The sequence below is a fragment of the Coturnix japonica genome, chromosome 3, assembly GCF_001577835.2.
Source record: "Coturnix japonica isolate 7356 chromosome 3, Coturnix japonica 2.1, whole genome shotgun sequence".
Taxonomy (NCBI): domain Eukaryota; kingdom Metazoa; phylum Chordata; class Aves; order Galliformes; family Phasianidae; genus Coturnix; species Coturnix japonica.
The window spans coordinates 100,040,264-100,053,858 of record NC_029518.1 but is presented as its reverse complement, the minus strand read 5'-3'; the positions used below and the strand labels follow the sequence as shown (position 1 = coordinate 100,053,858).

Genomic DNA, 13,595 nt, shown 5'->3' with positions numbered 1-13,595 from the left:
TTATGCCCACACAGCCTTTCATTTCAGCACTCCTTTGCCCTCTGTGCCATTCAGGTAAATTGCTGATGACGGTCAGGTCTCCTCTCGAGATCTGCTTTGCTAAATAAGCCAAGCCTTTTTATTTCTTATTCAGTAGGTTGCTCTTTTATCTTAGTAGCCTTTATCTGAACCTATTCCCGTTTGGCTTAGTCCTTCAGGGACACAGGCAACAAAAGCTGTAATGTGAATGAGGTGTAATGGCTTTATGTCAAGCAGTTCCTACTCCAGGAGCAGCAGTCGCACTGCTTCCACTCGGATGCCCTTGTGTTGTTATTTTAGGATGTTTTGAAAGTGAACTGCAAGTTCAGAGACTTCTTAAAAGCCTTTTAACAACCCTGGGTCCTAAGAGCACTGTAAGAGCCTTGAATGGAGATGACTGTGAGTGTTGAATTATTTATCCATCAAACTTGAAAGGGAGAGAATTTGCTTAAGTCTTTAAAGCACATGTGATACAGTCTCTTATAGATCAGGATGGCTCTGAAAGACTTTCATCCAAATAAGTACCCTGAGCAGATATTAGAAGTCACAGGCCATAGCAATTAAGGCATAAGACATTTCCTGGGAATTAATATCCAGCTGGGAGGAGCTGGGATGGCTCAAGATGCAGCTGAGGCCCATTAGCTGCCACTGATGATTAACAACCTCTGCTGAGGTCATTATTGTTATCAGCTGAAAATGTGCAAAACCCTCAGATGGACGAATCTTTTCAGTGTGCTGTGCAGTTCCAGTGGGTGTAGGAGATGTGCCTGCACTGTGGGCAGGGTGCTTTGTGCTAATAGCAAATAGAGGGCTTGACTCCCTCCTCCCCAACACCCCTCCCCCCCCAGTATTTTTGGGCCTGTTAATCAAAATGAGATCTCTAAAGCTGCAACGGTATTGAACTGAAAAGCAAGCAGAATAAAGGGCACAGTGCTTTAATGTTCCCCCAGCATTACGCTTGGCGTCTGGTGCTTAATCAGCTTTATTTGGAGGTACTCCCATCTGTCCATTGCGGTGCCCTAATGAGAACAGATCTCAGTGTTCCTCAGAATGTTGTGTCCAGAACATGGGCTCTGCACACTGCTCTTGGGCCCACGTTTGAGACCCCAGAATCATAGGATGGCTTGTATTGGAGGGGACCTTCAAGCCCCACAACCCCACCACACCATAGAGCTGTGCAGGCCTCTGCACAAACTGGTCCCCTGTGCCCCTGGGTCCCTTCACCCAGCAGAGGCTGCAAAACAACCTGTGTCAAACCAAGGTGTGAAATGGTGGCAGTTTGAATGGTAGGCAATAGGAAAGGACCTGCCTGTGCAAACCTGTCAGCTTCCTGCTGTCTGTGGCGTTGCCGTGTGCCTTTATTCACCCGCAGCCAAACCACCGAGTGCTTTGTTTCCTCCCAAGTATCCCCCGTGGTGAGAGGAAGAGGTGAGTGAGGTCAGGCAGAATGAAATGACAGTCATGAAAGCTTAATAGAGCACGGGGATGTTCTTTTGAAGGGGTGCCAGAGATGGAATATCAGCTGTGGGGAAGAAGACCACAGAGCTGGCAGTGAGCAAGCAGAGATCTGCTACATGCGCATCAGCTTCGTGCTCCTCGCTGTGATCTGCTCTCCTGGTTAACTCCTCAGCCAGCACACCCTGCTGACCCCGGCGCTCCCATTGCTCTGTCAGTGTCCCCGGTACAGCTTCACAGTCCCCATGTACATCTTCCTAAGACATTTGGGGCTCTTGGTCCTGCTTGGAAGATCAACGGATGAGAACAGTATTCCTGCTCATTTCTCCTTCTATCCATCTGCTGCATCTCAGACCTCCCTGTACAATGCTAAGATCTTCATATTGTGTCAGGTGCTTTTGAACACACCATTCTGTAGCTAAATGTTTTTAAGCCTGGCTGGTCCTTACAGCAGGTCACTATTTTCAGTTGTCTAATTATTTTTCTTGATGCTACGGTAACTCTGGAGCAGTAGGTGTGTATGTGCTGTAAGTATTTGAATGGCAGAGCATCCAGAAGAACATAATACACCCAGAGAGGCTGTGGATGCCCCGTCCATCCCTGGAGCTGTTCAAGGCCAGGTTGGATGGGGCCCTGGGCAGCCTGGGCTGGTATCAATGTGGAGGTTGGTGGCTCTGCCTGTGGTGGGGGGTTGGGGCTTTGTGATCCTTGGGTTCCATTCCAACCCAGCCATTCTATGATGTTGTGATTCTATGACACGCAATGCCAGCAGTGCAGATTTGGAAGTAGCGCTCTGTTACTGACTTGGTCTGCTGACCCTGCTGCCATTCAGCTCAATGCCTGCCTTTGTCCCGATGAGATCGCACTGCCTGGCACTTCAGTTGGATGCCTGCTGTGGCTTTGTTTGGGCAGTTGCTTTGCTATCACAGTGTTGCTCAGCGTTAATGAGAGGTTTAATTGTGGTGGGCTCTCCATTGGAGGACTCCTTCCCCCAGGATTTTCCAGGTTTTGTCACTTTCAGACCCATGCTTTCTATAACTGCTGCTTCTGCAGCCTCATTGAGCAGCACTGCTGCACCTACTGCCTAAACGGCTGTCACTGAGTTCCAGCTCATGACTGAACACCCAGCAGAAACTTCATCCTCACCATTATTTCCTTTTCATTACAGGACAAATTTGAAGGCCTGTTCCGTGCCTACGACGACTGTGTGACATTCCAGCTGTTTAAGAGCTTCAGACGCGTGCGGATAAATTTCAGTAGTCCCAAATCAGCTGCTCGTGCCAGAATAGAGCTGCACGAAACACAGTTCAGAGGAAAGAAGTTAAAGTTGTATTTTGCGCAGGTAATGAAATCTGCTTTTACTTCTGTCTTAGTGTGTGGCATTTATAGAAACACTGTGCAATAAAGCTGACTCAAAAGAAGAGATGTTTCTCTCTTGCCCAGACATGGTTGTGTTGCATGAGCTGTGCCTGCCCTGTTGGTCTGCAGGTAACTGAAGGGACCGCTTGGGATGCAGGCTGCTCATTGAGCACACGGTGCCATGGCTCAGAACTGATGGGCAGCATTTGGTGTGTGCTGTGGGTAACTCTAGCCATAAGAAAGAAGTGGTAATGGGTCATGAAGGAAGCAGGTCTGAAGAGCAGAACCTTGAGCCACAGTTGGGCAGAGGAAAAGAGGAGACAGTTTGAGTAAATGTGTGAAACAAAACAACCCAACACAACAAAATAAAAGCCTCCTTAATTTCAAGTGAAAGGGAGAAGGGAGGGAGCAGAGCAGTGTCCTGGCCTGGGGACACGACTGTATCCACCTCATGGAAGTGGGAGGTGAAGGTCCTGTTCTTGGCCAGGGGAGAAGAGCCCAGATGTCCCAGCTGGGACCCAGGAGGGTGATGTAGGTTGAGAATCCTCAGCTGAGAATCTCCTCTGAATGTATTTTAAGAAAAAGCCATGGCCACTGTGGTGTGTGGGATACTGAGCAGTGCCTGGGAGTAATGGCGTGTGGTTGGAGCTGCCAGCTCAGTCCTTGAGAGGTCTGGGGGTCTTTTGTGAAGTTCACACTGTGATCTCCCATACAACAACTGAGGCAGGATAAGTGCTGAGCTGAGCCTGGGCTGTAGCAGAACCTTCTTAGCAAGGTGGGAAACTGCAGCTGTAAAAGTCCCCGTGTTCACAGCAGGTCAGGTGAGGTCAGAAGATCTTACAGTTGGATTTGGGTGTTGAAAATCCACCTCAGTCCCCTTTTATATGCCCTGATCTCCCAGATGTGGCACAGAATTCATTTCTGAAAGACTTCAGAACCTGCTTGTAGGAAGGCTGGAGTTATTTCACTCCACCTGAGCCATCGAGAGCTTAACAGGAAACTGGAGATAACCCAAGACAAACAAAATCCTGCGGTCTGATTACACCCATGTCTAAACTGATCTCCTGCGAAGCCATCTTGGTATCTGCGCTATGTTCTCCAGTGCGGGTGATCTCAGAGCTTGTTAGTGCATCCAGGGGATGAGTAAGTGGAAGCAGCACAGTGTGTTTGTATGGGGCTGAGCCAGGATGAAGAAGCACTTCCAGAAATGGAAGTACTGGGGAACGTGGAGTGACATGAAATCCATTCACGTGTAGCATCTTCAGTTTGCTTTCTTGGGAATCCAGAGCATTGCTCTGAGTTGCTCATGAAGTCCTCAGGTGTGGCTGTAGCTGCAGCACAGTTAGTTTATGCCAAAGCTGCTTTAATAACAACCCCCCCAACAAACAAACAAGAATCAAAGTAGATAATTGAAGGTGGAAATAAAGTGAGCATCATGATTTGCAAATGATGAAGGAACAGGATAGATTCCTTTACCACTCCATCTTCATTACCAGATCTTCAGGAAAGTTTCTGAAGTTACTGACGAGGCCTTGCTGCAGGAATCGGTGGTTTCTGATCTATATCTGCTTTTAGTTAGGACCTGAAACCAGCAGAGCTCAACAATATCTATTTAGCTTCACGAGTCTCTGCACTCAGCAGCTGTGAAAACAGAAAAGGCTTTGCACTTATCCTCAGAGGACACATACAGGAGGCACAAACAGTGCAGCTCTGCTCACATAACAGCCCCCCACAGCGTGTCTACTGCAGGGGAACCATCTGTAAGGGTGAGAGCAGATCCATCTGCAGGCCTCGTCTGCTGAGACCCCGCCTGGGTGGCACTTGGGATTGGAAGTGTAAGATCTGAGTAATCGTTTCATTTCCCCATCCTCAACTAAACAGTGTTATTTGTTATGCTTTCAAGATTCAGACCTCTGAGACAGATGGAGACAAGCTTCATTTGGCTCCACCACAGCCTGCAAAACAGTTTCTCATCTCGCCTCCAGCCTCCCCACCTGTAGGGTGGCAGCCCATAGATGACGCAACACCTGTCATCAACTACGACCTCCTCTATGCAGTTTCTAAGCTAGGACCAGGTAAGCCTGTGGTCCTTGTGTGAAAATCTGTTGGGAAAAGCAAAAGAGAAACAGCAGCATTGTGAATAACGAGAGGCAATTGGGTAAAGCCTGCAAGTTGCATTACAGCTTTGGAGTTAACTCGAGCCAACTGGTTCTTTGCTTATTGTGTTGTTTGAATAGCAGATTGGAGCTTGCTTACACAATTTATTCTTGTGCTTGTTATGTTCCGATGAGACGACGGATGGTTTGTGTAGGGATTGGACTGACTCTTGTCTGTGAACCTGGGGAGCATTTGCATTAAGTCACACTTGCTCAGTAGTGCTTTCCAGGATGCAAAATACTTCAGTGATTTAAGCTGGGTCTGCAGGAGCACCTGGCTTTGTTCTGCCATGGGATCTCTCCCAGGGCAGATAGGAGATCAATGCATGTTATTTCCCTTAGGCTGGAAGGCCGACCCATGGGCTGTCAGGTCTGACTCTTAGTCCTACGTGGCAGATGATTACTCTCAGAATTGATGCTTTGCTGCTAAACTGCTGAACAGAAGGAAAACAAGAACTCCTTTGTTTTCCCTTTGATGCAGCAGTGTTATAAATAGAAGCATGTAAACGAATTCCCTCGCTATCTGGGTGATAAATCAATCCCTGTTCTAGAGCAGCGGGATGTGAAATATCCCTCATTGTCCCACCCTCTGCGTGAAGGTCAGAGCCAGCCGTACTGAGGGAGCCTGCAGGGAGCAGCAGGAGTCACTGTGTGCTCCCTCCTTCCTATTTTTAGCACTAGAGGCAGAGATCAGTTTGAGCTGACTGCAGTGGCGGCTCGAAAATAGCGCTGCAGTTCTCAGTTGTGTGTTCACTATGTTTAGGATTTCATTGAAAAACAAATACCAGCAAAGCTTTGCTCGGGATCCCATCACTCGAGCACGCTGCTGTACGGCAGGTAGGGCTGCTCTGCTCACAGCAGTTACACTTAGCTGTCATTCCAGCAGCACAGTGAGAAGTATAACTGTGTCTGAGCTGTCAGAAAGGACTTGTAAGCCAGAGCCAGAATTCAGGGTCTCTAACTTGTGAGGAATATTGCATTGAATGCACTGCTTTAAACACACTGATTTCTGGGCAGCCTGGGCTGCTGGTTGGAGACCCTGCACACAACAGGGGGTTGGAACTGGATGAGCACTGTGGGCCTTTGCTACCCAGGCCATGCTGTGATTCTATGATTTGGTAAAAATTAATACCTGAGGACCAGGAAAACTCAATTAAGCATGTAAGTAATGAACAGCTTTCAGGAGTGTGCTATACAGCTCAGAAAGCCAATGGGATCCTGGGCTCCATCAGCAGAGGGGTGGCCAGCAGGGACAGGGAGGGGATTGTCCCTGTCTGCTCTGCCCTTGTGAGGCCCCATCTGGAGTACAGTGTCCAGGTCAGGAGCCTTGATACAAGAAGGACAGGGAGCTGTTGGAGAGGGTGCAGAGGAGGCCACAAAGATGCTCATAGGGCTGCAGCACCTCCCCTGCAAAGACAGGCTGAGGGAGCTGGGCTTGTTCAGCATGGAGAAGAGAAGGCTGCGGGGTGAGCTCAGTGCAGCCTGCCAGGACCTGAAGGAGCCTACAGACAGGAGGGGAGTCAGCTCTGTGAAAGGGGAGATACCAGCAGGACAAGGGGAAATGGATTGGAGTTGAAGGAGGGAAGATTGAGGCTGGATGTCAGGGGGAAGTTCTGTACTCTGAGAGTGGTGAGGTGCTGGAACAGCTGCCCAGAGAGGCTGTGGATGCCCCGTCCATCCCTGGAGGTGTTCAAGGCCAGGTTGGATGGGGCCCTGGGCAGCCTGGGCTGGTATTAAATGTGGAGGTTGGTGGCCCTGCCTGTGGTGGGGGGTTGGAGCTTCGTGATCCTTGAGGTCCCTTCCAACCCAACCATGCTGTGATTTTTATGTGCCCTCCAAGCAGGGTGAGTCACGCTTGCTTACCTTGCTGGGAAGGTAAGACACAGCACTGTGACCCCAACCCATACAGCCCTATCCCTTCCATACCTGCATATCATCTCCTTTCCCAGCACTGCCATAATGGCTGCAGCCACAGCGTGGCGTCAAACCACCTGCAGGTGCACGCTGTAGGATATTCTCTCCAGAGCGATAGGAATAGCTAAGAAGTCAGTCAGCCCACTCCCAACATGCAGTTTCTCTCTTCCTTTCCCCACTGCTGCTGTTTGGCTTCCATCAAACCTGCTACCCCAAATTCTCCGCAGCCTGTGCTGTCAGTTTCTCCCTACCGCTCAGTCTTTGTATCTCTGTTCTGTGCCTTTCTCCTCAAATCAGATCTGTTCCCTTCCCACAAACTGCCCTTCCTGGCTGTTTGCAGCACAGCACGGAGCAGGTGCCCCCCAGCCTCTCCTTGCCTCCTGCAGCCTGATGTACCGAGCTGCTCCCTGTGCTGCCTCGTATCACTTTGCCTTCTGTTAGCACTCATCTTCAAAGTCTCAGTCCCCATCTGAAAGGCAGTGCAGGCCAGGCACCATCCCCATTAGCCCTTACAGATGAGCCCGTACCAGCTGTGGACCTGCACAGCACCCACCCCAGATGTTTCCAGACTCGTGTTTCTTCTCAGCCATTCACAGGAAATACTGAACACTTCCTACAGCTTCCAGCTGGGATTCAGAGCAGGTGGAGGCAGATGGGTGGTACAGAGCATTTCCCAGCTCTGTCCTTCCCCTGCGCTCTGTTCTGTGGCTCCTGCTGCCCTTCAGTGCCCTTGCCAGTGGCTGTGTACATGGGAGCTGCTGCTCTGACCATGCAGAAAGCAGAGGGATAGGCTGCTGTGTGCCCTCAGTCACACTCCCACAGAGCAGCTCCTCCTCCCTGGGGAGGGCTCACATGGCACAGGGCACCACTTCTGTGCTGCCCACCCCACACTGCTTGTACAGCACATGGACAAGAGGGCTGCGCATGGAGGGTATATTATTGATGCTAATGACATTGAACGTGGAGAGCACAGCGCTGAGCCCATTAACCTCTGCCTGCGTGGCAGAATCAGGGATGATTTAGCTGCACGACACCGTTGCCTTTTCTTCATTATTAATTAAGTATATGAACGTTCCTTTTGCTGGACAAAAGAGCCTCATTAGATGAGAGATGCTTCATCAGTGCAAGGTGACTCTTGTTCTACCCATCTTGCTGCCCATAGCAGGGATGGCCCCAGTCTCATAAGCCTGAGTTGACTGCAGTGATTCAGGCATTCCTCTGCCAACGGAACTGCTGTGGATTTAGGTAAGTTGTTAATGCTGGACGTGGTGCTAAAGAAATAATCACAGCCAACAAGAGGGAAGGGATAACCCGGCCATATCTATCTGTGTCTGGTGTTCATTACCTCAGTGCTTTTCTGCAGCCGGCACTTAGATTTACAACAAGGGGCAGCTCCATACGAGTCCCTGTTTGCTCCCGTCCTGTTCCCAGCTCAACTACACAAAGGTTTTTGCATTCTGAGCCGCAGTTCTGCAGGCATGAATAGCTGTGAGCACAGATCTGAGCGTGCCCCTTATTTATGCCGTGTGCCTTCAAACCCAATTGATGAGCGCATCACGTTTTGATTTGCAAAGTGACATTAATTGCTGTTGCAGTGACTTGTGCCAGAGGCAGCTGAATATTCTTCCTCCTGTCTGTCCTTATCTCTGCTGTTCTTTTTCAGCGCACAGAGCCCTTCTGGGGGGGATTTGAACTGGGCCGATTACCTTGTAAGAGGGCAGTGAATCCACTGTACTTGGTGGCGGTGCTGTAGGAGGGGGCCCTGTGTGTGTGCACAGCCCTGCAGAGCTGCTGGGAGCTGACAGTGACCAATGTGGCCTTCAGTGCAGGTTGGCAGCATTGACGTCAGCCCATAGCTGAGAAATTAGCTGGAGCCCGCAGGGAAAACAGGCAAAGAAAAACCTTATAATTTCTCAGCGCAACACAACCGCGCCATTTCTCTTTCTGTATTTTAGCCTATCAGCGAGACCTGTAATGCTTTGCTCAATTTGGATTCAGAGGAAAGGCAGCCAAAAATAGAGCAGTTAAATGTCAACATTAATGGTATCACAGCAGTGCAATATTTCTCACAGCAAGATGTCAGGCTTGTAGCTATTATTCAGGAGCTGCCTTCTGGTTTGTAGGCAGAAATGCAGCCTGTCCTCCAGTCCCAAACCAGCCAAGTCTGATTTGGACCGAGAACTTCTCAGCACAAACAGCATGTGGTGACAGTCCAGAACTGTGCGCGCTACTGCAGGCCCAGCCCACAGCACCTTCCCAACATGAACCGCTCTGCCACTAAGCTGGGAATAAATACAAGTCCATACTAAGACTGTGAGCAAACTGTGGGTGCGTTGAGGTAGGGAATGTCATCTCACTTCTAATGTCTGACACCTCGCACAGCCAGTTCCTGCTGCATTTAGGTAGGTAGGTATTGAGGAGCCACTGCACGTAGGTACAGGTCAGCTAGTGATAGCGGGACCTCAGCTTCCTCTTGGAGTATTTGGCATGCAGTATGCAGCGGCTTTGGAATCATAGAATCGTGAAGGTTAGGTTAGAAAAGACCACTAAGATCATAGAATCACAGAATCACAGCATGGTTGTGTTGGAAGGGACCCCAAGGATCATGGAGCTCCAACCCCCCACCACAGGCAGGGCCACCAACCTCCACACTGATACCAGCCCAGGCTGCCCAGGGCCCCATCCAACCTGGCCTTGAACACCTCCAGGGATGGGGCAGCTCTGTCTGTCAGATGCCACATCTCCTCTTGTCTTGAAACCTCCAGAGATGCTGTCCCACCGCTTTAGAGCAGTGCTAGGAAGGTGATCCAAGCTGTGAGGTATATGTGTGGTCATTGTTAATCCTGTCTGAATGGAAAGACAGCTTGTGGGTCTTGGAGATGACATATAGTCCACTGTAACGTTATAACAGTGCATTACCTGGAATGGCTGCTGGTCTTTAGTGTTGCTAATGGGTGTTTGTCCCTTGGAAAAGACCAGTTCATCCTGTCAGAAGTGTCACAGCTGGGACTTCTTTATAGCCTTAAATTAATTCCTTGTAACAACCAGTTCCTTCTTACGTGTTATGTACAATCCAACACTTGTCATGGCTGCTGAGTGAATGCAGGGCTGAAAGCCCAGTGTCCGATCCTAACTTAGCTTTGTTTGCTTGTGAACTTGTGTAGGTAACCTCACTGAATCTGTTTCTTCCTAAGACATTTCCATCTTCCTCACCCGCTGGAGGTTTGGAGTAACAATGTAGATAGCTCTAATGGACTGTTCAAGCATTTTGCCTGCTGGGCAGCATTTATTGAGTGTATCTTATCTCTGGAGACAGAATTTGTTAGAGCCCCACATAACCAGCACTGAATTTCTAAGGCCATCTGGACCTGATACATGGTGCTTTATTTTTGATGCCTGGAGATCCCCATACAGATACATACACAGGGCCAGGTGTTGATGTTTCTGTCTGCAGCTGTTACCTTCAGAGCTGGATGGACCTGAAAGAAAAACCCCCACCCAGCAGGTTCACGTACTGACAGCTACAGCCCAGTGATGGGGTTCAGTTCCAGACACTCTTTTCAACCATTAACTTCTGTGTTCCTTCTCTTCTCCATGCATTTCTCTCTAGTGCTGTTGGCCACTTGTGCTGGTTCAAAACACCATAATAGAATCATAGAACCATAGAACGGCCTGTGTCACAAAGGCCCACAGTGCTCATCCAGCTCCAACCCCCTGCTGTGTGCAGGGTCACAACCAGCAGCCCAGGCTGCCCAGAGCCACATCCAGCCTGGCCTTGAATGCCTGCAGGGATGGGGCACCCACAGCCTCCTTGGGCAACCTGTTGCAGTGCGTCACCACCCTCTGGGGGAAAAACTTCCTCCTCAGATCCAACCTTTGACTGGAGGGAGAGAAGAAACGGGAGGACTGGGAAAAGCAGACCTGGGGGAGGCAAGAAAGGGAACGTTAGGGGGTGGGTGTGAGATGATGAAGGATGCCTCCCCTGTCTCAGTTTCAAACCATTCCCCCTTGTCCTATCACTGCCCACCCTTGACTGCTTCCCTCCAGGCTCCTTCCTGCTGCACTGTTCTTACTGTTGCCAGCCTTTGTGGTGCCCTTCAGGCAGTGCCTGGGTCAGATCCCCACAGTGATGCTGTGCAATCTGTGCTCTCACAGTCAGTAGGAGCAGCACGTGCACGTTGCCCTCCCATAATGTGTCAGCCCAGAAGTGCCAGCACTGCTACTCATTCTGCTTTCCTCCCATCTAACTATTCTTCTCTGTTTCCAGGAGAGAAATACGAGCTACATGCAGGAACAGAGTCCACCCCCAGCGTGGTGGTGCACGTCTGTGACAGTGACATGGAAGAAGACGAGGATCCAAAGAATTCTCCAAAGCCAAAAATCATTCAAACTCGGCGCCCTGGGCTCCCACCCCCTGTATCTAACTGAGCCTCCCGGCGGCAGCAGCCCTTCTCTCCTGCAGCGCAGCTCTTGGGGTTTTTGGTTTGCTTTCTTTTTCTTTTCTTTTTCTTCTTCTTTTGATTTTCAAAGGCAGACGTTGCCTTGTGAGTATGAGGACAAGAAGCTCATTGAAATCGCTGTGCAGTAATCAAGCCTATGTAACAAAAGGGCTAGGAAAGAAAAAAGGTCTTTGTAATATGTGACCATATCACACAGCAACTAATAGATCTGCGGGAAGGACAGAGCAAGGCTGAAGCAGGGAGGGTTTGAGGCCCAGGTTCTGCACAGCTGTAGTTTGCATGATGAAACAGCACCGGAGGGATCCTTCGTGGTGGTGACTGGGCTGATGGCAGCAATGGGATGCAGAGCCCAGAACACTGGCCATGCCCTTCATGCTTTCCCTGTGCTGTGCTGAGCCACCCTCAGTCTCACTGCTGACATCCCCAAGCCCCGGTTCTTTGGGCTCCCCTTTCTTTCCCTGTGCTTTCAGGCCGTCCTGGAGCCGCCTGCAGCCAGGGTCAGTGAGGTGAGGAGGCGTCTGTTGCTGTTCGTTGCTGTTCTTCCGTTGGGTTTTTTTCCGACTTCATTTTGTTTAGGCCAAAGAGAACAGGACCACGACACACACCTGACCTGACACTGCATGCAGCCCAGTCCCCTTTTGTCACTGTCCCGCATGTCTCCCCCTGCAGCGTATCCTGCGTTACAGAAGCGGTTCTGTGTGTCCCCGTGGCTCACAGTGCTGTGCTCCCTGTCTGCTGCACCCTCCACGATGGCTGTTTGACACCTCTCTGCCATGCTGAGGAGATACTTTCCAGACATTTGAGCTCAGATTTCACATATACTTCAGCATGCGCTTAGTTTGTGCACGGCAGTAGTTGCACTGGGCAGAGTGCTGCAGGAAACCAAGCATCACTGCAAGGTGCAGCCACTGCAAGGTGCAGCTGATGAGCTGCAGCTGCACCCCGGGAACAACTCAAACGGCGCAATGGGATCCCGTGCTTTAACATCCTCCACGGGTTAAAACAAGCGTGTAGATGTTGGGAGCTCATTCCAGGATCGGAGGAGGCATTTCAGGCTGTGCAGTGGAGCTGCCCTGTGTTAGCACAGAGCCCGCAGCAAGGCCGGCTCAGCCCCGGCTCAGCCCCTGCTATGGGCTCTGCAGCACTTCCAGCCCGAGGAGCGCCGTGCTGCCAGCATCGTGTGGATGGGGACGGAGCCTTCAGAGCCACGAACTGACCATCCTCTCCCTGTTCATCCCTGACCGCCACAGCTCCTCCATGTTCCCCTTTAGTGCTTATCACAGTCCGGATCCTACGCGGTGACTGTCGGTGACTGTCAGTGCTCCGTGGCCATCGCTGTGTGTGACACTCATAGAAGCACATTGAACACAGCAGAGCCTGAACGACACCAGGACATTAACAGCCCCATGGCAGAGCAAAGCTGGCCCAGAGGAGCTGCTCGGAGGCGCTGCTGGGGTTATTCAGTTAGAGCTGGAGATCAATAATTGTCACTGGCTGCTCAGTGCAGGAGGGCACGATGAGCTCCCACCCTCCTCCAAACTCCTTACATGGTGTCAGATGGGACAGGACGCCCTTTGCTCACTGTAGCTCAGCTGTGCTCACTGTGTTCCCTCCCTGCTCCCTGGGCTCTGCTGTGAGCAGCCTCAGCTCTGTGCAGCACCAGTAGCAGCAGCTTCAACATGGGGCTGTTGCATCTCCTGGAGCCAGAACAGCATCGAACCCGGCTCTGAAGAGAACAGTTCCGTCCCTGCTGGAACCGAGGCATGTCGGCATCGTCAGCGGGTCAGTGTAAGAGCAGCGCCGGGCACCGACAGCTCCGGGTGCTCACCCAGGAGGGGCTGGAACAGTCCTGCTCATTAACGCCTCGAAGGAGCAATGCAGTTCCAGGCTGTTCTAAGCGTGCTCGGCATCTGCCCCGCTTCCACCTGCTCATCGGGGATCAGTCTTTCGGGCAGCGTTATGAACAAGAAGGGAACCTGTAGGAGCTGCTGCTGCTCTGTGCGCGATGTGCGCTGCCATCTGCTGGGGCCAGGCGATAAGAGCTGCGGGGCGGGCAGAGCGCAGCGCCGGGGCGCGGTGTCTTTGCCATCACACTGTACATACTATGGAGATGATATCCTATGGAGTCCTGTTTTATAGGAGCGTGGACATGCGATGGGCCGACGAACCACTTTTACACTTGTATAAATCAGAGCTTAGTTTAAAAAAGAAATAAATACGGCAGCGATGTGTC

The 13,595-nt window shown here is 50.9% G+C and overlaps 1 protein-coding gene across 3 annotated transcripts in view; it reads left to right on the top strand.

Moving 5' to 3' along the window:
* RCAN2 (regulator of calcineurin 2) overlaps positions 1-13,595 on the top strand; it is a 56,148-nt gene extending 42,553 nt beyond the window's left edge. For all 3 annotated transcript variants that reach the window (XM_015859923.2, XM_015859924.2, XM_015859925.2), the window contains 3 exons: positions 2,642-2,815; positions 4,736-4,907; positions 11,170-13,595. In XM_015859923.2, coding sequence (XP_015715409.1) covers positions 2,642-2,815; positions 4,736-4,907; positions 11,170-11,330 — 507 coding nt within the window. In that variant the 3' untranslated portion in view covers positions 11,331-13,595. The remainder of the gene's footprint in view (positions 1-2,641; positions 2,816-4,735; positions 4,908-11,169) is intronic.